Source organism: Struthio camelus, chromosome 7 (assembly GCF_040807025.1).
Source record: "Struthio camelus isolate bStrCam1 chromosome 7, bStrCam1.hap1, whole genome shotgun sequence".
In the NCBI taxonomy this organism is placed as follows: Eukaryota; Metazoa; Chordata; class Aves; order Struthioniformes; family Struthionidae; genus Struthio; species Struthio camelus.
In genome coordinates, this window is record NC_090948.1 from 8,438,771 (window position 1) to 8,462,289 (window position 23,519).

Here is a 23,519-nt window from a genome sequence, read left to right on the forward strand (position 1 = left end):
TCCAGTGGTTGTCTTCTCTGAATGCTGTATTTGCTAGTGTTTAAATATAAACTGTACCATTTGAAATGACTGTATAATTCCTGTGCTTTAAGGGGTGGTCAGAGCTCCTTTTGAAAAGTCAATGGCAGTCGCAGTGAACTTGCTGAGGTACTCCTGCGTCAGTCCATCTGAGTCAGTCTGCTGGGTTAGAGTAGGGTAATGTTAGCGATTTCCTTCAAGAGAACATGAAGAGGCCACAAGCTGATCGTTTTAGGATCCATTCAGTGACACCCAAAATGGATGTCACTGCAAAGGTATAGTTAGTCCCGTAATAGTCATTGTTCATACTGTAAATAACTTTGCCTTCAGTACCTAGTTTGTCAGGCGCTGGTGTTCTGGTTGGTTATTTGTAACATAACTTGCAATTGTTTTTGAGCTGGCGTGATATAAAACACGAACATAAAAAATAATATGCAATAAGTTAAGGAAGCCGTAGTATTGAATAAGACTAAGCAATCTCGAAAAGGTATTTTCCAGTATTGCAAGTGTGTATACTAGAGAAATTGTGTGACTACCCTCAAGATTATTTGCAATGTCAGCTCATTCCTGTGTTCTGCTGATGAAGAGTGTTTTTGAGACCGAATGTATTGTTTGACCTTTTTTGTGTAAAAGGTGATGAGTACGAAAGATTTTTTTCCTCCCTCTCGAGTTTCAGTGGATGACATTGATTAGGCAAGTGAGCAAGTAACAGCAAAGGATAGCTACGTGAATACTGAAAAACATCTCTAGAGTCACTGCCTTAAGAGCAGAGTAAGAGCTGCAGTGGAGGAAAACAGAACACCAGCTGAACCAAGTAATTAAAGCAGTCTGAAGTTGGAAGGATCAGCATGGTCTGGGAAAGCCACATGCTACAATGTGTTACTGAGTAGAGGCAAGGGATTGTCCAAGTATCAAACTAAGTGCCAGCAGAGGATGAATTAAGAAATTGTGGTTATGCATCTAAATAAATTCTGTAATATACCTGCAGAGACAGTTTTCTGATAAGACTTTAACATTTTCTTATATTCATTGTAGCTCAGTCCTGTTCACCATGAAGTTTTATTTTTGTAGGTGCGTACTTATAATGAAAGCTTATTCTGCCTGCTTATTAGCCTTTCCAAAGTATTTTTGCCTTACATATTAAGTTTTCTGTAAGCTTTTAATTTTTTTATTACCTTTTTCTAAGCAAAATGGGCGGAAGAATATCTTTCAGATAGTTGCTCAGTTGTGTATTGTAAAATGAAGTATGCAAGAAGAAAAATGTAATTGGATCCTCTAAACTGCCATTCAATAGACTTTTTGTTATTAGGAGCAGATATTTCAGTTTTTCATTTCTTATTGAAATTTTTTTCTCAAATATATTTTTATTTTGAACATTTAATGTATTTTAAGTTAAACTATTTCGGAAAAAAACCCACACTTTCAGTATACTTAGAACAAATATGTATTTGTTCAACATATTTGTCCAATATGTTTTAGCAAAATTTAACTTAGAGGGAAAAATCAAATCAACATGTTTTCCTGGCAATTAACTGAATCAATATAAACCCATAGGGAAAAAAATACATGGAAATTTTCAGCCGCTTCTAGTATTAAAGGTGTATGTTTCTGTGGTGTGGAGGAATCATCACATAGCAAGAAAGAACATGTGAATTACTGTTACGCAAGTCTTGATAAAGGCTTTGAAACAGTAACAATTTCATGTTTAAGGATTTATGCTCAATCATGCAAAGAGTAAAATTCAAATTTTTATTCAATCTTAGGAAACATATTTTATGAATGTTTTAAAAAAAATTAATTTGCAAATCAGTAAACTGCTTTCCAAGTTATTATTTGTGTTTCCAGTATGTGCTGATTTCTTAGAGTGCAGGATGGCTTCTAGCCATGAAATGTACTGAGGTTTTAGGTAGCCAGTATATAACCCTTCAAATTAGATTAGAAATGACTATTTAAAAAAAAAGTTTATTAATATTTGTGCTTCTAGTGGAGAATAAAAGAATGACGTAAGAGTCAGGTTTATATTTAGAATTGATTTTAATGCAAAGATAGTCTTCCTTTAAAATAACTAGAGTACAAAAATGTTGTATTCCTCAATTTTTATTTAATTTTTCTAATTATTTCTCTTGGTAAGTTTTCACAGGTAGTAGGCCTACTAAAGGAACTATTGAAGAGATTGAGGCACATGCATACGATTTAGGTAGCAAATTCCTAGATCTTTTTTGTGTATTTTGTTTTCATATTTGTTTTTCCAGCGAATTAGAGTGCATTTTATTCAGAGACTCACTTGGAAATCTCTGGCTAATTAACGAGGTTCAGAAATAAATTATTTAATGGATTTCTTTGCAACTCTGTGTGTTTGTGTGTGTATATATGTATATCAATACATCTACACATGCATAAGACATAGTGAAAACAATTTGTAATAACTTTTTAATAACCAGTGCATACTTTTGTGATTATGGAAGGCTGGCTCTCAGCTTTCCGAGCATTTGATTAAACCCTTTCTCCTGTCGTATTGCTGGGAGTTTTCTCTGTGCCTGGCAAGTAAAAGGGGGTTCTGTCATCTGTCGCCATGGGATCTGACCAAAGCCTGTATCAGACAGTTCAAGTAAGATTGTTTTCTTGACTATTTCCCCAGAACATTTGAGGGAATGCTCCCGCATGCAGGCAGGAGGACTGCAGAATTGAATAGAAATGGCTTGCTCTGCTCTAGTCCGGTAGCTTTGCACTTTGGGTTCATGTCACAAAGGAAAGAAAACAGCTTCTCTTTTTCTAACGCATGGATTGAAATCCTCAGAACATGCAAAAAATTGGCTTTCTTCCCCCTCCCCCCCCCCCACCGAGTCCAGTGTTATTAAGGAGTCTATCATGAAATTAATGACCCCTGCTTCCTTTCGCTGTCTCATCTAGCTCAGATAAATAAGCTAGCAATCAGTTCACTATGGAGGTCATACGTTATGACTGCATTCAGTAATAGAGTCAAAACAGAATAATGTTAAAATCCATATTTTAATGATATATGCCAAACACCTTTTTCTAATAATGTAAACTTCTGAGTTTTCAGAATAGAAGCAACTGCTTCCCGGTTTTGTACTTTAATGCTATTTTTTTGACATGAAATATTCCTTCCTTTCTTCTCTCAACATGCAGGACTGTCTGGGAAAATGTAATAGTTTACAGGCATAGTCATAGACATATTATCTCTTATCCTTCAAAATTACGTTAGAGCAAATCTTCCAAGAATTCATAAGAGCTACTGCAGTAAGTCTAATGAGTTGGAAAAAATTAAGCTTTTCGTCTACAATGCAGTAGATGTACTGTACAGATATACCACTGTCCACTTGAGACATATACAGCAGGTTACATATTGATTGGTAAGAGTTGTAATATTTCATTGATAGTCAATCAGAAAGGTTTGTAAAAATGTTACTCTTCAGTTGGTGTGAAGTCAGTGAAGTATGTGCTTGGATGATCAAGCTTTTTTCATGTTTATTTAAAAGAGTGTGAAACGTTTATTTAGCTTATTTTTATTAAAGCTATATTATATTAAAGCTTACAAATAGTTTAGTAAATATGAGATGTGAGCATGAGCTATGGAATAGGATTAAGCTTTCAGAAAACAATTTCCTTTTTATTTCGTGAAAATAAGTCATTTGGTTGAAAAGCAAAAGTCTTATGCTCTTATTATTATTCTGTGATTTATTTTTGTGGCTTTTGATTTATATATATGTTTAATGTTTTTGAAGTTTAGCAAAACAATGTTCCTGTAGTAGTAAGAGGTTATCATAACTGCCTTTCCAAATGTCCTGAGTTCCATACTTACTGGTGGACGTTGTTTATATGTCCTGTCTTAGAGATTCTGAAAGCAAGCATGTGATTTCTAATACTAAACTCATAGTAGTTATGGTACTGCAGTATTGTTGAAGACATTCTTATCTCTCTATTTTAAAATGACCTCTAACTTAGTACGGTTTTGGAAGTAAATAGTAAATGAGATGGCATCGTACAGACAACTACCTACATGTTCACAGATATAAATCAGCATCTAATATTTATAATTCCTTTGTATCTGCAAATTCTTTCAGACTAATTATTTTATGAAGTGTTTGCAGAATGAGAGTTACATCCTATATTGATATTCATCGAAATATTCAGGCATTTTAATGGTATTAGCAAGCTGTAGATTTCTGAATTATCAATATGCAGCTGTGAAGTTCAGTGTCAGTATATTCAAATGTAAAAAGGTTAAAGAAGCCGCTTTTACTGGCAGCCAGCATCTGCTAGGCTTGCAGAATGGCAAGGCTGAGGTAGGGAAAGGCTGTGGAACACAACATAATTTTCTTGTGCGTTTTATTTCCAGAAAACACTTCGGATATTGGACTGAGAGCAGCTGAGGGGTTATGCTTCACAGTGGCTCTTAAAATGGTGCATATAAATGAACCAAAACCTTTATTGTGAAATCAATGCTTATATTCTTTGTTCCACTGAAACCCAGGCATTCACAGCACCGCATCAAAATGCTTTATTAATTTTAAAGTGAAAGGAAATCTTGTGTCCTCTTCTTTTTTGCCTTGAATAATAAAACACTACAGAAATTACTACCCCTCCACCAAAGATATGCATTCCTGCTCCATTGCACCTTAATTTCAAAAAGTATTTCATAAGTTGTTTGGAGGGTGCTTCACAATATATGTTCCTTTTTTAAGGAGGATTATTTTCCAAATGTTATGAAATTGTTTAGCTCTAACTCATTGAATACAAGTTTCACTGAATTATAAGCCTTTTACTGAGAAGCATCTAGTATTACCTGCTTTATCTTGCACCTTACCCAAGTAACTGCAGTGGGAGGGTTGCAGGTGGTCATAGAGCGGAACTGTTAAATAGATTAAACTAAAATAAACTTGCTTTAATACAGTGTAGCTACTTGATTATGACTCCCTTTTCTCCAAAGCACCACTTTTAGTTTTTCTGCCTTATATTACACTTCACTTCCAATCTGTTCTACTCAGTGTCATTTAGCTGATTTTGTCCTTCTGATATTTCCCATCCCAGTGAACTTTTAGTTCTTCACATACATTATCATATTTTAATGAGAGAGGGGGAGAAAGGTATAAAGTAGCCATGCTGGATGTACAAAGATGCCTGGTTTTGTGAGTTCAGTTGTCAGGGTGCAGGGTATTTCAGAAAGCTTGAAACAGTTTACCTGCACTGTAGCTAGCCTGAGAGGAGTATCATTTGGTGAAACTCGGAGTTTCCAGACAGAAAAATCAAGAGAATTATTCATCTGGTTGGGACTGATAAATAAAACCAGTTTACTTCGTGAGAAAGCTTGTGACTGTGCCAAAGTTAATGAAATGTTGAGATGACCTTTGCTTGTTATGTTCAGTGGAGCTCTCCTTTCCGAAACAGCTTTCCATCAGATATCGCTAGAATATTGCAAGTTTCCCTGCCGCCAGTGCTTCACGCTCATTCTGAAAAGCAGTGAGTGTCCTTGCATGGAAACCAAATGTTCAGAGATAGACCTAAGTGTCTTTGGTCCCAGCTGTCCCTAGTTTCTTTTATGTGGTCTAGCCCTGGGGAAGGAGGGAAGGATTGAAATGCTGGAAATCACCTCAGAGGTTTCTAGTCTTTTACAGTGGGGAATATTTTCATTGTTAAGTCATACTACTATTGAGATCTGCTCAAAGAAGTCCTTGAATTCAAAGGAAGCTTAAGAGGATGAGGATCTGTGCTGACAGACTCTGAAAGAAAGAACTTTTGGTAACACTTTCACTTTTTTTTTTTTAAATATCTATTTATGCCCTTTTCCCATATTTTGCTCATCAGGGCTGCCCTGATTCGTAAGTAATAACAATGTAACCACAGTTCTGAGGTCATAGCTGCCTTTTGTCCAAATGTCTAGATGTTGCATTAATAGCCCTTGTTTTTTGTGCAAGATTCTCATTTTGAAATAAGGCTTATTACTTTCTCAAGAACGGGTCCTCAGAAAGGTCATGGCTTTTGCGTGCTACTGTTTGAATAGAAGAGAGACTATCCAACTGTAAAGGAAAGTTTGGTTTTCATGAAATAACACTTGTAATAATGTTACGATGGTCAGCTTTTCTTAGCAGTTAGCTGTTTTTCTAATCTATTCAAAAACAGATTACATAGTTACCACATGTTGCAAACAAGCAAACTTTCAGCAAAGTTTCTTCTGCAGTTATGCAAAATAAAGACTATCTGTCCTTTATGAACCATGATTTTGAAGTGTCATGTCTTATTAATTAACTCCAATTCAGGGCATTAAGATCCAGAACTTGTGTTAGATTTCAGAACAAGCCATAGATTTTAAAAGTAATTGTCTCCTTCAAGGAGTGTAATTAAATTGCTAGAATATTTTAGCATTAAGAGAAAAATCATCCTGTTGGGTTTTTTTTTCCTCTACCATTTGGACTAAAGATTCATTTCTTTTCTAAAATTCCCTCACTAAGATACTTGTATGCTTATGAAAAGTAGGACGAACATGCTTATAGTTTGCTTTTCAGTCTGTATAATATTCTTCACGTTTAAGTAAGTGCTCCTTAGTGGAAGTTGATTTTTTTCTTCTTTATGTTTAATGATCTTTGTTAGTTTAATTATCTATTCAACCACAAGGGTTTGTGTGAATTTTTTTCCAGCCTTAATAATTTGAGCAAGACTTTCAAATGAGCCTTTTTAGTAAAAGTGAGATTTGAGTACTTAAAATCGGGCAAATCCCAGAAAGAGTGGCTTCCTCATTGTCTAATAATAATATGCAGAGCTACGTAACATAAAGGAGTGATTTTTTCACAGGAATTTTTGCTGCGGGTTCATATACTGCCGCAGCAAGTTCATGGCACTTGTGTTTTTGACAGTTAAAATATTAAACTAGTGTTATTTGAAATTGTAGTAATTGTTCATGTTGTCTCCATACAGCGCATGCGATTCTCATTTGAGAATTGCTAACGTAAAGCCATATTATATACAAATTCAAGGGAGTAAAACAAAAGACTTAATTTTTTTTCTTTAAGAAAGCTTCTCTTTTCTGGAAATATTTCTAGTATATTTTCTTTGACATTTTAACACTTCAAAATTGTGTAGCAGTACACTATTTAATAGTGTAATCAGGGTTTCTCCAGTGTAAATAGGGATGAACCTTAAAAAAAAAAATTGAAGCAATTGTTTCTGTAGGCAATAAACTTATTTATTTGCATTACAAGAGAACCTTAAATCCCAGAACTGGAGTTCAGCTTATATTACGTCTTGTTTCACATACAGTACTGAGCTTAGACAGTGTCCTGAGTAGTTTAATTTGCCTTTCACAATAGACAGGTTAACAAAGCTTGAGAGAAAATATCCTTACTTAACTGACTGTGTGAAATGCAGAGAGTTAGTGGCAAAGCTTAGAAAGTTAATGCAAGTCTGCTTCTTTAAACTCGATGCTGTTTTTAAGCAGACAATTAATTAGTATAGTATTTTTAACTCTATAAAGAACAAAGCTACAATTAACAAAAAGCAAGAATATGCTACGGTTAGGACTAGAGCAAAGGAATAATGAGAGTCATGCAGCCAAGGAGAGCGTCAGGTACTGAAGTTAAGTAATCCACTCCATCCATGAAAAGCCACTATACAAAAGTAAGCAAACCAATATGCCCTCAAAAGAGGAGGATCAACTCCAGACAGTTCAAACATAGACAATTGAATAGCAACAAAGTAAATGCAGAAGGATGGGGGAGAGGACTGTCTACCTAAGCTCGTAAATTGAAAATAAATAGAAAGTTTCTATGGAGGTTTTCTACAAACAATATCGGTCTCTCAGTTCTTGGGAAACAAAAAAGCAAATTAGATTTCTCTACTTGGAGCTGAGACAGAGTATGACTTCCCTTTCAAATGGACAGAGTATACTTTGGCAAAGTGATAGCAGACAGTCATTTGAAACAGTTTTCTAAAGGGAATGCCATTTAGAAAAAAAAATAAGCATTTTTTTATTCCTTAAAGGCATTCTTTGAGATCTTCTGCAACTGGTTTTATTAACAGACATTGACGTGTCGTGAATAGTTAGTAAATTCTCGTTATGTTCTTCAAGAACGGCCTTTTCTTATACCTTGGAAGTTTGTGCATGTGTGTTGGGTGAAATTCTACTACAGAATGCACCTTCGTCATTTTTTAAAGAATAAAATATATGAACTTGCTAAGTTAAACTATCTTATTTTTATAAGACTGCTTGACAAGATAAATATAAAAAATGGTTCTTGGGCTTTGGAGAAACTTACACTACGCTACCTACACTATTGTAGGTGTTGTATTTTGTCTTAATAAATATGTATAAATACGACATAGATTTGTTCTAAATATACTTAGTTACACGTGCATATTCCTAATCATTTTCTCACCTCAAATATCTTTTGTATGAACTACTGTAGAGCTATTGGTAATAACAGGTTTTATAATTTTAATGTGAACATTAAAAGCATTACCTAGATTGGTGGTTCAGTGCTCCTTTAATAAAACTTCTTCCCGATAGTACAGAAGATGAGGTTGTATATAGTTTTCTTAGGACTGGGCTTTTTGCAAAAATGAGCTATTTGTTGGTTTTTCAGCAGATTTGTATTTGCACAGTTTAGCTTGGTATTGTTATTATTTGTATATAAACAATTGAACAGGCACCCATTATATATATTTTGCTAACAATTTCTTGCACTACTTTTTAGTTTCAGCTTATTTGGCTCTTCAGAACTGGTGACATTTGGTTCCATTTTTCCCCAAAGGTGTAAACCGAATTCGCAGATAGTGAATGTATTATGTGATAATGTGCTCATTGAATTCAGTAGATGTCCTAATGTAATTCTTTTCGTAGAATCAGCTGTGTAATTTTAGTTAAACAAAATCGTAAGTAACCATGAGTCCTTACAGTAAGCTAATCAACGTATTCTAACTTGTGACTTCCTTCTCTCTAGGCAGAACTTGTTAAAGGAAATTTGCAAAGTGTTGGACTGACGCTCCGCCTTGTGCAATCCAAAGATGATGATGCGGGGCATGTTGTGATTGAAACGGTTACTCCGAACTCTCCTGCAGCAGCAGCTGATCTACAGAGAGGGGATAGACTTCTAGCAATTGGCAGTGAGTAATATGTCAACTTTGAAAATAGCAATGTGATCTTGCAAGATGTATGGACACTTTTGCACACAGTTCGACTTAACTACCTTTCTCGACGATTAAAGATATTTTTGGCTCCCACAGGGGAAACTAATATTTGTGTGTTTGTGGCCACTCAGGTTATCATTCGCTTGATCCCTTTTCTTGCGTATTGATTTACTCTTTGCTAGGCAAAAGCTAAAATAAAGTTGAAGAAACATTTAAATGTAAATATATTTTTAATTGCTCTAACAGTGATGCTGTGAGGTTTCCTACTTGATTTCTTCCAATGACGCTAGAAAATCTACTTAATTTACAAGGAAAACCGTGGCATTTTATATCCTAGATTTGCACGCTCAGCACTGACTTTGAAGTAATAGTAGAGTATGGAACAAGCAGTATAAACATGTTTTTGACTAGCAGAGCAACTTTCTGAAACTTACAATATTTAAAGATTATAATATTAATATAATTATATGTCATTTTAAAATTATAATTATAGTAGAAATGTTAGTATTCTTTAGAAATCTAATCTTAGCTTCTCACATATAAAAATTTTGGCCAATTCTTAACTGGAAGATCGGTGCTGCACTTAAGCAAGAAATTTTCTTTGACTTTTTGTGGGGGTGGGTTTTTTATTATTAGTTCTATCAGAATCCCTGAGAATTATGACGTGGATTAGTACAGTTCTATGTTATACAATTTAAAATTAGACCATCTCCAGATGTAGCTTCGATATTTCTGCTTTACATGGACTATATGACCAACAAAGAATTAAATCATAATCATAAATCATAATCAGTCTCTGAAACTGGAAACCTTACTTCTTTAAACTTAATAGTTGGAAGGGATCTACAGGATATTAATGTCAGCAGAAGAACAGGTAAACCCTTAATAGGAACAGCAGCTAATAAACTTAGTGAAAGGACCAGCTCGAAACCTGATAATGATCATTAAGAAATAATGCAATATTTTTATTCTACTGGATATCATGGGACTAAATAAAGCAGTGTGCAGTAGGAATTGTAAGCAGCTTAGCGTAAAGTTATTGGGGCTTAGAATCACCTCACATCACATTAGTTTCTTAACATCACATTAAAAATATTAAATCAACATTAGTCTTTAAGACTACAGCATTAATACCAAATTGCAATCTAGACTATGTATGTTAATTTCTTTTCCAGCTCCTAAAGTGATATATGAATAAAACAGAAAGGACCCAGCTATTACCTATCAGTTCAGATCTTGTGTCATAGTTTTTTTTATTTCCCCTCTTAGTAGTAATAATACAACTGTTCACTGTTGCAGTTTCAAAGGTTTTTGTTAACTGTATTTGGACGTTTACATAGCTATCATATTTTCAATTTTACCCTTTTTGTCTTTTTTTTTTTTAATTTTTTTTAACAGGTGTTAAAATCACATCAACTGTCCAAGTGTTGAAGCTCATTAGACAGGCTGGGGACAGAGTTTTAGTGTTTTATGAAAGGCCTGTTGGGTATAATCAGCATGGTTCAGCACTGCAGGATGGATTTGGACAATTGGAAGACTCTACTTTTTTGACACAACCAGAAGATGATCAAGCTAATATTTCAGCTGATGTTGATAATAAAGATTTTGATTCAGAATTCGAGGACTTAGCATGTGAGTCACCTGATCAAAAAGAAGATATGCTAACAACTCAGAGTCCCAAACGTTCAGCAGTAATATTTTCTGCTAAACCACTTGGAACTATATCTCCGATTCTGAATCGAAAATTACTTTTGGGAAACTATCAAGCAACATCAAAAACACAACAAAAAGATGGAGCTAAAGTGGCAACAGCCAAAACTTCTGAGAGTTCAGATGCATCACAGCAATCAGGTAAACAATCACAAGGATCTAGTAATAAGCCTCCAGTACCACCTAGGCCACAAAATAAGCCTACTTTGCCTACTAGTGAAACTCAAAATCTCTTAGAAGCTGGAGGCGTATCTTCTGAGAAACCAGAGAGGCCACCTCCACCTACAAATAATGTAGATAAATGCACAGAGAAGGTAGTAAAGAATAATGATCAAATAGAAGATCCAGTGGTATCAAAAGTAATAACGGTACCAAAACAAGATACGTTAAAAGATGGAAGTTCAGAAAATGCACGTAGCTCTAGAGAGAGTGGAGATGATCATCAGACATGGGAATCGCCAGAAATTCCTTACCGGATCCGGCTAGGTCGATGGCCAAGGACAAGAGCATCCTCCTGTATATTTGAAGTAGAAGGATACCATAAGTACCTTAATGTAGCACTGTGGTGCAGAGACCCTTTCAAAGCAGGTGGTTTTATCTGCTTAGGATATGCAAGCATAAAACTTGAAGAAATTGCTTTAGATTGTATAGCCACATCATCCATGGAATATATTAGAACATTTAAATTGGATGCTCCTACACCTAAAGCAGCAGTCACTAGAACAGCATTGCGGAATTTAACAACGCATAAGGGATTCAACGAAAAATTCTGCTATGGCGATCTAACTTTACATTTTAAATATTTAAAAGAAGGAGAATCAGATGATTCCAACTTTCTGCTAGAGAAAGAAAAGGAATGTCAGTTGGAAGAAGAAGGTCATGCAGTTCAGAAAGAGGATCCTTACTTGGGACAAATTATTTTTACCGAGAACAAGCATAACTTTCAAGATACTCAGTTTCAGAATCCAACTTGGTGTGATTATTGCAAAAAGAAAGTTTGGACTAAAGCAGCTTCGCAGTGCATGCTCTGTGCTTATGTTTGCCATAAAAAATGTCAAGAAAAATGTCTAACTGAGACACCCTTTTGTGTAGGAGCTGAAAAGAGACTTGATAGAACTGTGGGAAGTTGTAGAACAGAAGGACAGGAAGCTTCACAAGCTGTATCCTCTCGTGTTGATTCAGAATCTAAATCTGTTAATAAAACTACAGGTTTGACCAGGCATATCATCAATACAAGCACCCGTTTGTTAAATCTTCGTCAAGTCCCCAAAGCTCGCCTTACTGAGCAAGGAACAGACGTTGTAGAACCTTCACCAAAGCACACACCAAACACTTCTGATAATGAAAGTAGTGACACTGAAATCAGTGGTTCTAATAGTCCTTCAAAGCGTGCAGCAGGCACAGGGGTAAAGTTAGTGAGAAAGGAAGGTGGTCTAGATGATAGCGTCTTCATTGCAGTTAAAGAAATTGGACGCGATCTCTATAGAAGTTTACCTACAGAGGAGCGGTTTCAGAAATTGGAATTCATGTTGGATAAATTGCAGAATGAAATAGACCAGGAGCTGGAAAATAATAATTCACTCATTAAAGAAGAAAAAGAGACAAATGATGCAAGGAAAAAAGCATTAATTTCTGCTGCGCTGGCTAAATCAGGTGAAAGACTGCAGGCCCTTACACTGCTCATGATACACTACAGAGCTGGCATTGAGGATATAGAATCTTTGGAAAATACTTCATTAGACCGGCAGTCAAAAAGAGTGACTAAAGATTCAGAGGAAGCCAACGTAGCAGAAGAAATGGATAATGAAGACGTCAGTCTAACAGAGGCTCCAACATTCAACACCGTATCAGAAGAACCAGCTGATCCACCTCAATCCATAGACTGATACTTATATATTTAGCCTTTGAAAAAGCGGACTAAAAAGAATACTTTGCACTTAATCATAAACACACAAAAATCAAATTAAAACACTGGTATAATGTACATGATCTGCTTCTCCACAGTTATTTGTCTGTGCAAGAGTACAGATGATAATGTTTTTTTACAGCTACGGCACAATCATTTTGTTAAAACTGGCTGGTTAAATTTGTGTTAAAACTACATTTTTGGATTTATATTGGAAGTTTATTTTTAATAATTTATTTTTAATTTTTCTAGGTATGTAACCTTACCATTTCACATTAATCTGTGTGGTGTCCGTAGTGTATTACTTGCCTCCCTTTTTGTTTTGAATTTGTGCTTTCAAAAGGAAACCACCAGGATTTTTGAAATGTTTAACTTTCATTGTATGAGGAAAAGGTTACAAGCTTGTTGCATGCCTAAGCTGATGACAGACACAGAAATCGTTGAGGGACCAGGCTTTAAAATTTTGATCACAGTTGTTGTAGGTCTTCTAGATAGTTCTGTATCTCTTGCCAAACATATCATGAATGCAAATAAAGTAGCTTTTATTTTGTCTGTTATTAATATTTAGTAAAGATATCATTGCATATGAAGTCACTTGCTTTCCATATTTTTGTTAAACACAAGAACTTTTCAGTTTGTGAGTAACATGAAATATAGTAATGCTGTGCTAAAAAGTTGCCTCCTTAGAAATTCGGGATGTTGCATCCTGCTTGAATAATATTAGGTATTAAAGTACATACCAATATCTCTTAATTTAATTGGGAATATTTTTGAGATAAAAGAGGCCAGTTGCCTTCCAGAACATAACTGTCTTTAAACGTTGTTGTAGTATCTGATAACCTGATAAAAGTAAACTGTACTTCACAAGAGTTGGAGGTTTTATTGCATTCTATGAAATAGCATGTGATGGCAATTTAAGATTTCAAATATTTTAATATTTTGCCGCAGATTTTATCATTTCGGAAAGCTTAAGGTACAAAATAAGTAACACTTTACAAAATAGCTAAATACTATGTTTCTCAGCATTTGGGGGTAATCATATATTGGTAAACTGCATTCAGCTTCTCAAATGGAAGAGAAGGTCTGAGCAAGAAGACTAGCTTTTCCAGAAAGCTGTCCTATAGTGTATATAACATGTTTTTGGGGAGTGAGTCCAGTAGAGTCAAAGAAGAATTTCAACCAGCAGCTTTTGAAAAGAATCATCTGGTTTTGTGCTATGTGTAAATTGTGGATCTTAGCATCATGTGGCTATGGCCATTGTTCTTATTTATTTCCTGTAAACATGTCTTTTTCATCTTCTGTGTATAGAAGTGAGGTATACAGTTTCATCTTTATTTTAGGTACTATTAGATGCTGATATCATTATTACTGATTGTAGAAAAAAATGCCTTTATGGAAACAGAGTCGAACTGAAGATGGTAAAATAGTTTATTTAATTTGTGAGGCAGTCTGTAATGTACCTTTCAGCTAAATTTGCTTCTCAGTTTATTTTGTGATAGGCCAAAAAAAAGAAGCAATGGTTTTCACACATGGAGAAACATACTTGCACTTCTAAGCAAAACAATTACTTCCACTCATGCAACTACTTGCACTTTTTTGCGAGTTCTGGGCAGTTGATAATTATTTAGTTAAACGTATGGAAAACACTGTCCATGCTAAAATAGGCGTGTCACACTTCTGAAATTATGCTTCAGCAAATAATCACACAAAACTAGCTTCCCTTATTGACTAAAAGTTATTTAACCTATACTTGCTTGAGATGCGTATTAAGACTTTCCCACTTCATTTTCTCAGTGGCTTACCATTGGTGGTGATCTGCGTTAAATCTCCATCAGTGTTTGCTCTTACGGATTGCTATAGAAGTTTTCAAATATATCCAAGTACTTCATTTAAACCCTGGTAAACATGAAGGAGCTGTGAAAACAATGCAAATAATGATTTCACAAAACTGCTTTCAATGTTTTAAATTTACTTGTGTAATACAGTGGATATGAAAAGCTGGATATAGTTTTCCTCATATAGTAATTGCTAATGATGATTGTAAGAGATAAATTAAATGTAGTGCAATATTTTTAAATATACTAAATGGGGAAAGGGTGCAAAATAGTTGTATTTTAGTGATAAGAAGGAAAACACACAATTCCTATTTGGCATTAATTACAATAAATGGTAAATCTTGAGGGGGAAATTGTAATACTACATTCCTGATGTAATCTTTGCTTCATGCTTGACTGTAAATAGCTGAAAATAAAGAATACCACAGAAAACAAATATCTTGACTTAGTGATATCTGAATAGGTGGCAGCTACACACATTTACAGAAAGTCTGCCTAATATGATTTTGTTGCCTATTATTTTATCATGAGAACAAGCTTTAATAAAATAGTTTTGCTAAACTGTAAACAACTTTGCACTGTGTTAATTTTTTTTTAAATATTTGTATTGCAGTAGTTTATCATGTAAAGCCACTAAAAGAAAAGTATCTTTGGGAGAAAAATAACACATTTTGCATTAAACAAAATTACTGGCTACTGAACTAATGGGGCTTTATGCATTCTTTTTAATGGATATGCATTTATTTTTATTCTACACAGTTTAACAGTAGGCATAGATTTCTTTTGAAATGATGACCTCAGTTAATTCTTGCTGTAGCTAGGATACTCTTATAAAATGCTAAGAACAGTAGCATTTACTTATTTACTTTAAGACCTCCAGGCACTGTGCAAATAATACTGCTATTCTGTTAATGATGATAGTGACTACAGGTGGAGGTTTATGAGAGGGGGAAAAATTGTTTAAGAAAAACTCTTCTGACTTGCCCTGGCCTTCAGAAAATGTTAACAAGGGAATTAAAACAAATCCTTACTGTTTACTAGCTCATTTTCCTCTAATCAGTTTTTCCTTCTAATTCCTTATTTGTTTTTTCTGAAATTCGCAACCAAACATACATGGAAGTTTCCAACTGCAGGGCTAAGCAGTGGGAGCAGTGGGTGTGCTAAGTGACTTTACCACATGTAAAGTGGCACGGAGATAAAATATACCAAATATGAAAGAACCCAAATATTTTTCAGTGTTTTCTGTTGCTGAAGCTAACCCCTTTTTGCTGACAGTCAGGAACTGTTTGCTTACTAGCTGATAAAATCCACTTATTCCTCCATGCCTTAGAAAATCCAGAATACAGACCAGCTGCTAGAGCTCTGTTGTCTGGGGAGAAGCAGGGGGGCAGAGACCCCAGGCATGGGTGTCTGCACTACTCTCGCTCTATTGTCCTGTAACTTCTAGTGGACCCGGAGCAGAGCAAGAGCACATAGGAGTTAGACTGTGAACTGCATGGGTCTCCTGAGCAACGCACTGAAGTGCTGGCCTGTAAGGCCACAGCAGAAACCTGGTTTCATGTGCAGAAGAGGAATGTGATCAGTTCTTGTATGTTGCAGAGTAATGTGAGCTTCCCTTAACTTTGATTTTTCTTGAAAGTATAGAAACAATTTATTAACTTGTTCTATGCCCTTTTTTGTTAAAGTTACTATGTTTTGTGTTACTTTTATATAAAAGTGTGTGTGTATTAAAAAAAACTAGTGAATTTAAGCAATACAGTGGTTAACTGATTAATGTTTGAACATATTGTATGGTAATTTAAATTCTAATGTTAGCATTTTAGTTTCAAATTTAGTTGGATAACAATTTTGCTACTGACCAATACTGTTTAAAATTTAGCTTCTATACTAAATAGGATTTCTTCTGAGGGAAAATTTGGGGTATTCAAATGATATACAGTGTTCAAATCTTGGACTAATGCAAATAAGCCTGTTTCAATACGGACAATTGTTAATTATTCAGTGGCAGTGAAATATTCAACATACTGCAAAATCTTGATTTGTACTATATTAATGATAGTTTATTTTCGAATACTTCTCGATTTTGAAGGAAGACTTTTCATCTATTTACGTTCAAAAGAATACAATAGAAGACACACCAATACAAAATCTGTTGCCTGTGTCAGTGAATTTTCAGATTCACTATAGGACATATTGCTTGGTCTTTCATACCCTTTAAGCCTCTTGTGATGTTCTCTGAGAATATTCAGCTTTAGTTAAACACTCATTCTACACAAAATACACAAATATGTATCCTGGTAGTGCACGTTTTGTCCTTGATTTCACAAAAACTAAATCTCAGATCCGCAGTCATATGATAGATTGTTTGCCGTCGTTTTACTTCAACAAGTTACACATCTATCACCTGAAGTGAAAATGTTTGTCCTCAATGATAAATTGAGTAGGTGAGTATGAGAAGTGCTTTCCCAGGAGTTGTGTTTATGCGCTTCTGTTTTGGTTTGATTTTGTTTTGTTTTCCTCTCTGGTGTACAGTAAACCACAGTGTGTAATGCAGATCATGAGGGGAGTTTTTTTACTACATTTTATTACAATAGATCGTGAACTTATTTTAGATTACTTTATTTTAATGCAGTCTGAATGCATAATTATTGACAAAGCAATACTTGAAGTTTGATCCACTATTTTTTTTCTTTTCTAACTATAGTATATACACTTTACAAAACTATATGTAAACATAGTATCTATGCTGTAATACATAAAACATCTGCAGTTACATGAAAGAAGGCACATAAAGATTTTAATTTACAAATAAAAACCATACACCACAGTAGATAAGGACATTGTGATTTTAAATGCTTTGTTTCAAAGTCTGATTTTTCTCAGTGCAGATACAGACAGTCTAATGCAGTACTTTTTCTGTATTTGTTCCCAAATGTTAAGATATTGGCAACAAGCTATTGATTCTTATTATTTTTAGCAAAATTGATATTTTTACTTCATTTTTGAAAAATAAATATATTTATATATGCAATTTCTAGGCAGGCATGCAAATGTATGTAAAATATTTTTATGTTCAAACTACTAAAGGCATCAGCTTAGCTGCAGCAGTCTGTAGAACTAAAAGCTGTGATACTGCAGCTTTTTTTTAACCAGTCATTTAAAATGTGTCTAAAATAAAGTTGACATGTTAAGAGAGCTAAAAGATAAGAATATAAACAAGTGCCATATCTTCATGCTCTTCTTATTCCCTTTAAAGGAAAGGAAGTGTGTACTTTCATACATACCTTTTTACCCGTGTGTGTGTGTGACATAGCTGGCCAGTTAATTACAACTTTTTCAAAGAGCATTGAATAATAGCACTACACTCGTCTGCAAAATATTTACTTTTCCCCAATGTTTCATGAGTGGTCATGCAGAGCTCATTTTTGAATCAGCAGAGAAGCTAAGGCCTTGTATTTAAGTATTTTATGATCCAAAAGGGATCACAAAACTCATAGTGATGTCTACACTCAATCTCAGACTTTAGGTCGTGTGAATGTACTTACAATTTAAAAGAATGGAAATGGGATAGGTACATTTTCTTTGAGCTTTGCTTTTTTTCAGTTGGTTGACTAAATTAGATAATTTATTGTCAATGGCTCAGTTTTCCTATGCATCTAAATGAAATATGAAATATTGTGGTCAATGAGTTAATTAAAAAAATAGTTTAAATTCACATTTATACATTTTATACTACACATTTAATCAAAAATACTATGTAATATTCAATAAAATAAAATACACAAAATAAAGGTTAACACTATAGAAGTCTGCTATAAAAGCTTTTTTTCTTCCTTATAAGGCAGTTAGTAGTCTGCTTCATAACCATGGGAAATAAATAATTTACCTTTGGGGTTTTTTTTTAATATTTCACTATTAAAAATACAGTACAACTAAAACATATTTCTGGATGAGATGTTTCACATGAAACACTGCATTTTGTACACCAAAATACTTGATATGGCTTGTAATGTTATTCATCACTTTCATATTCTTCTTCATCATCACCTATTGGGTAGGACTGGATGTTGTTCTGAGTATACATTTTTGTTTTCACAGGACAGTTGTGATCCATGAGTATCGCCTAAAAGAAAACAGAGCATGGACGTTAGCATTTCTGTTGAACGTTCAGCTGCGGTCTGACTCTTCAGCAAACAGATATCCAGCTGCATCCACAGATTTAGGGATTCACCTATCTTTCATGAAAGTAGGAACCAAATTACTGATTTCATTTAGTGTAAAACAAGTTCGTAGGTCTATGTGAGGTGGGATCTTTACCCTAAAGATATCAACAGGAACTTTCTATTACTCCAGGAGAACCAGTATTTTGGTCCAGGCTAGGTAAGCTGAGATACGTATAAGTGCTCTTCAGTTACAGTAACTTACCTATCATATAGTGGATCACCATCTCTTAAAAGTTGGATAAATGAGCAAGAGGAATCCCACCACCTCAAGCTAAATCTCCCTTAATACTAACTTTATTTTCCCAGCACCTTCTGTGGCGCTTCAGAAAAACGAAGTAGGCTATGCTGAGAGTAGTGGTCTAGTAGTATTACAACTTTACACCCATGGCTAAAAGTGATTGTTGTAGTTAGGCACCAGCCACAATATTTCATTTTATTCATTTTTTCGTACAAGAATCAGTCTATACTTTGCAGTTTTTTAGCATAGTCCACAATGTATGTGATGAGGTTTGGCCTTTAATTAATTACACAAGGAGCACAGACGGGCCTTCTCCTTTTGACTCTTTGTTTTGTTTTTGAAAGAAACAGTTCACTGATGTGAAACAAGCTACTTTCAGAATGAGAGTGACCTTTGCATTTAAAATTCTGTTAATGGTAGGGAATTCACTGTGGAAGTTGCTACTGCCTAAGCAGCGGGGAGAGAAGAGCCTTTCCCTTCAATGGTCAGCATCTTATAAGTGAAACCCTGTCAGTGACAACCTTCCTGATGATGCCACTGTATTTCCCTTTATAAAGCTGCAAAACACAGGCATGATTAAAGACTGTAATGATGAAGACAGCCTGCACTCCTCACATATTTATACACAAAACGTTATCAGTCTTAACACTGGCCTTTCACACATAAAAGGCAGCTAGCATTAAGCTTGTTGTTGCCTCTACAGGATGTGTTCTGTTTGGTTCGATGGCACCACACAGCATCAAAACTAGCTCCAAGAGTACCTGCAAATGCAATGTATTTTATCTCATCTTGGGACTTCTTCTGGTCTTTAATCTTTCATGTACCACACATAGGTGCATACTGAATATGCACAAGAAGCAGTTAAGAAATAAAGGCTGAACATCCTGTCTGCATGCTTTCAACCCTGCTTGGTTTTCACTCATGACCAGCTTTCTAGTCAAGATCAACAAGAAGATGAAGGCACAAACCAGCTGAGAAGTAAATGTTCTGTCCTGGTTTGTACAAAGAATGCTATTTTATCAGGTGAAGATACCAGCTAACAAATGTGATAATGTGAAGTCCTTTGGTCCAGCTTGAGTCATGCAGTTTAACCCTTAACTCCCCCCTCTGCAAATCAGCTGCACCAGCGTCTGTGATTCTCCTTGGTCGTCTCTGGATCACACTCATTAAGTACCTTGCTTTGCCCACATTGCGTTTTTCCCTTACTTCTGGCTTATTCTTCAAGCCTCAGGCCAAACCTCTGTAGCCATTAGTTTTTCTAGACTTCAAGCAACAGCACTTTCTTCTGAAAGAACCTTATGCACATAAATTTTTTTGTCTCACTGCTCTTTCTGGGAAAGAAACTTGCTCTTATGTTGATTTGCCCAAGCCTACTCCTGCCTTTTAAATGGATGTTCCAACAGGCACCTGCACTTGGCCCTGCCTTATGTACAGCTGTGGGGCATCTCCAGGAAATTTCATATCTCTGGCAAACAACAGCAGCTCCTCATTATTTTTCCCTTTCTGCTCCTGAGCCTTAGTCAGCATGTAAAAAGATCTGCAAAGGTTATGACAAAGGATTAGCTGGAACTGCTGGGATTCTGCAATCCAAATATGTGCAAAACTGAAGGCCTCTATCCTCACATACGCTACAACTTCAGTAAGATTCATTTTTACATTTTTCTGTTTACATCAGTACAAAGTGTGAGCAGCATATCCAGTAGTTTCTGCTCTTACCTTTCAGAGATGTGTCACTACATAGTAAGATAATGGCGATACAAAATTACATTTTCTTTTCCTACCAATAAACAACCAACAACTACATTTTGGCCTCAAGCCACCTTCTTCAGCCTGAGCGAGGACTGAGCACCTTCTGGGCTAAACCTACAGATGGTGACAGATGTTGCAGCAAAGATTTGTACTTGTTCTTCAGCATGTTACCAGCTCTGGAATCTGAACGCAGATTGTTCTACCTACTAATAGAGCTGCGTTACAATTCTTTCTGGAGTTTCCCATCTTCTTGCCAAACAGAGGAAGCCTAATGAACAAAGCAATGTATCACCTCCAGCAGTAAGAGGGCTTTTGAACCTGATCCAATATAAATCTATACGAACAGCAGATCTTGCAACAGGAATGTAAGGGACTGGATAAAGGACATTATTTTAAAGGGCAAATTAAGCTGCAGAAATGGAAGACAGAGGGGAAAACAGTATGGATGGGAGGAGAAATGAAGGAAAAGGACAGTTGAAAACAAAGCAGGAGGCTTTTAGGGCTGTGCAGGCTCAGCAAACAGTGAATAATAGGAGAAAGAGTGGACTGTGGATATATAAGCACATTTGTGGAACCCCTGGAGCTGAACTCATGGACTAAGTCCTCACTCCAGACTGTTGTGGACCTTAGACTTTCACATCGGTTCAGAGAGCAACTGGTCAAACTAATGGGGAAAAAGTCCATTTAAGTCTATTAATCACGGTGTCACTTTTGACTTAGGAGGCCTCTTAGCTCCCCCTTCCAAGTTTTTGAAGGTTGAGAGACAATTTTAGGGACGTAGCACAACAGGTTCACCTGCTCTTACACTCATCCCTTGACACTCACTGTTGGTCACTGTTGACAAGAAGATACTGGGCAATATTGCCGGTTTGGCCAAGTAACATTCTTATGCACCATACAGTGGCTAGGGAGGAAGGAGCACTGACTCATTAAAATCAAGTCATAGGCAAAGTTATATTAAAAAAAAAAAGAAAGAAAGAAAAGACCTGTGCTACAGTTAGGATAAGAGAAGTCATTAATTTGTAAGGGATCTATATGAAGGAAGAGGAAGAAAAGGAGCAAAATGTACTATGGATGACCCTGAAGAAAACAGGACGAGGCACACAAAGGAATGAATCACGTTAAGTGAGTACTTGGTGAATACAGTTTTGGCACTTAGGGGAAAACAATAATGGCTTTCATACTGACTCAACCACATTATAAACTGTTGCAGATGAATGTCTGCTGGACCTCTATTTGTTTGATGATAATCATTGCTCATTTTATTGTAAAAGCTAAAAAAGAAGGACTGACTTTAAAGACATTGTAACAGCGAGGTACATAATAATATATGCACTATGTGTATAGCAAAAAGCTTTTCTTCATACATCTCGGATATACAAAGAGGTATTTTTTCATTCCAAAGGGAATGCATGAGGGTGAAAAAAACTGTGCCAGTCCTGTTTTGGGGAAGTTAGAAGCCAAGATGCAGAAATAAGTTATTGTTCATTTCACTGAAAAAACAAAAGCAAAAAACTTTTTCTGCTTACCATTTTCTCTTCTTTGGCAGGTGGACTTCGAAGGAAAAAGCACAGAGGAGCGAAAAGAATATCCACAATTCCTATAATGGTCATGAGCCATGGAAATCCAATTGCTTTTGCAATGGCACCACCAGCAGAGGGACCTTTTATAAATAAGAACCTTTTTCTGAATACCGCTCAGACGTAAAATTTGCAACATTCACTTTAGACAACAGCAGTTCTATATGCAAAACTCCCATTTTACAAAATTGATTTGAGGAATGTAAATATACCTTTGTAACTCAAACATAAACCTTTCCTTGCTTCATGCTCCACATTCACTGAAGAAATTCAAGATCCTCCTCTCTAGGAGCTCCAGCGTGCCTTGGCACAGATGCCTCCTATACGGTGGTTCAGCATCTAAGCACATCATCTCGCCACAAAGCTATGTATCATAAACTCAAGGGGATGGCAGGACGGCATGGAATTATTTCCTTTGCAGACAGCTAGGTGAGCAGCCATGGGCTAGTTTCAAATGTTGCAGGGCCTCTTTACTAGGAATATCGTATCCCTGTTCAGTGCCTACCCCCTTCAAGGCTGTTACAGGTAATGAAGCTGAGAACAGCATCATGGCAGAGGGGAAGAGATGCCACACAGTTCCCTGCGTCCTCTCCCTTTGCTTCTCACTTCTTGCAGCACATAACTACCCTAGCTCATAAGGCCTGTGAATGCCACTGGGATTCACTCCTAAGAGGCTCCCTATTTCTCTTTTCATTACTGTCAAATGCATTATAAGCAACAAAAGGCAAGACTTACCAAATGCAAACCCCATACAAAAGGCAACATCAGCTATCGCATACACGCTGCCATAGACGGACACGTGTCGCAGATCTACGAGGTAGCCCATAATTGGCATCATGGAAGAGTCCACCATTCCTTATGGTGAGGGAGGGAAATATATTTCAGGAAAACATTTCGATATTTTTTTCTTTTAATATCTCTCTGAACTCTGCTAAAAACAACTAAAAGGATGCCTAATCTTAAATAAACAAAGGAAAAGCCCAGCCACATACTCAACTGCATACTTACCTTAGCGCATGTCAGCTGCTTCACAGCAACTGTCCATGCAAAGGCTCTTTCCTCACATAACGGCAAAGTAACTTTCACTAAGAGGACAGTTATTTTTGTATGAACTCACAT

General features: G+C 35.8%; 2 protein-coding genes across 2 annotated transcripts in view; one reads left to right on the forward strand and one right to left on the reverse strand.

Moving 5' to 3' along the window:
- PDZD8 (PDZ domain containing 8) overlaps positions 1 to 14,366 on the forward strand; it is a 64,988-nt gene extending 50,622 nt beyond the window's left edge. Inside the window, exons 4-5 of the mRNA XM_009668673.2 lie at positions 8,973 to 9,135; positions 10,558 to 14,366. Of these exons, the coding sequence (XP_009666968.2) occupies positions 8,973 to 9,135; positions 10,558 to 12,755 (2,361 nt within the window). The 3' untranslated portion in view covers positions 12,756 to 14,366. The remainder of the gene's footprint in view (positions 1 to 8,972; positions 9,136 to 10,557) is intronic.
- Positions 14,367 to 17,220: 2,854 nt separating this feature from the next.
- SLC18A2 (solute carrier family 18 member A2) overlaps positions 17,221 to 23,519 on the reverse strand; it is a 30,867-nt gene continuing 24,568 nt past the window's right edge. The window contains exons 13-15 of the mRNA XM_009668618.2: positions 23,136 to 23,255; positions 22,350 to 22,483; positions 17,221 to 18,733 (exon numbers count right to left, since the gene is read on the reverse strand). Coding sequence (XP_009666913.1) covers positions 18,623 to 18,733; positions 22,350 to 22,483; positions 23,136 to 23,255 — 365 coding nt within the window. The 3' untranslated portion in view covers positions 17,221 to 18,622. The remainder of the gene's footprint in view (positions 18,734 to 22,349; positions 22,484 to 23,135; positions 23,256 to 23,519) is intronic.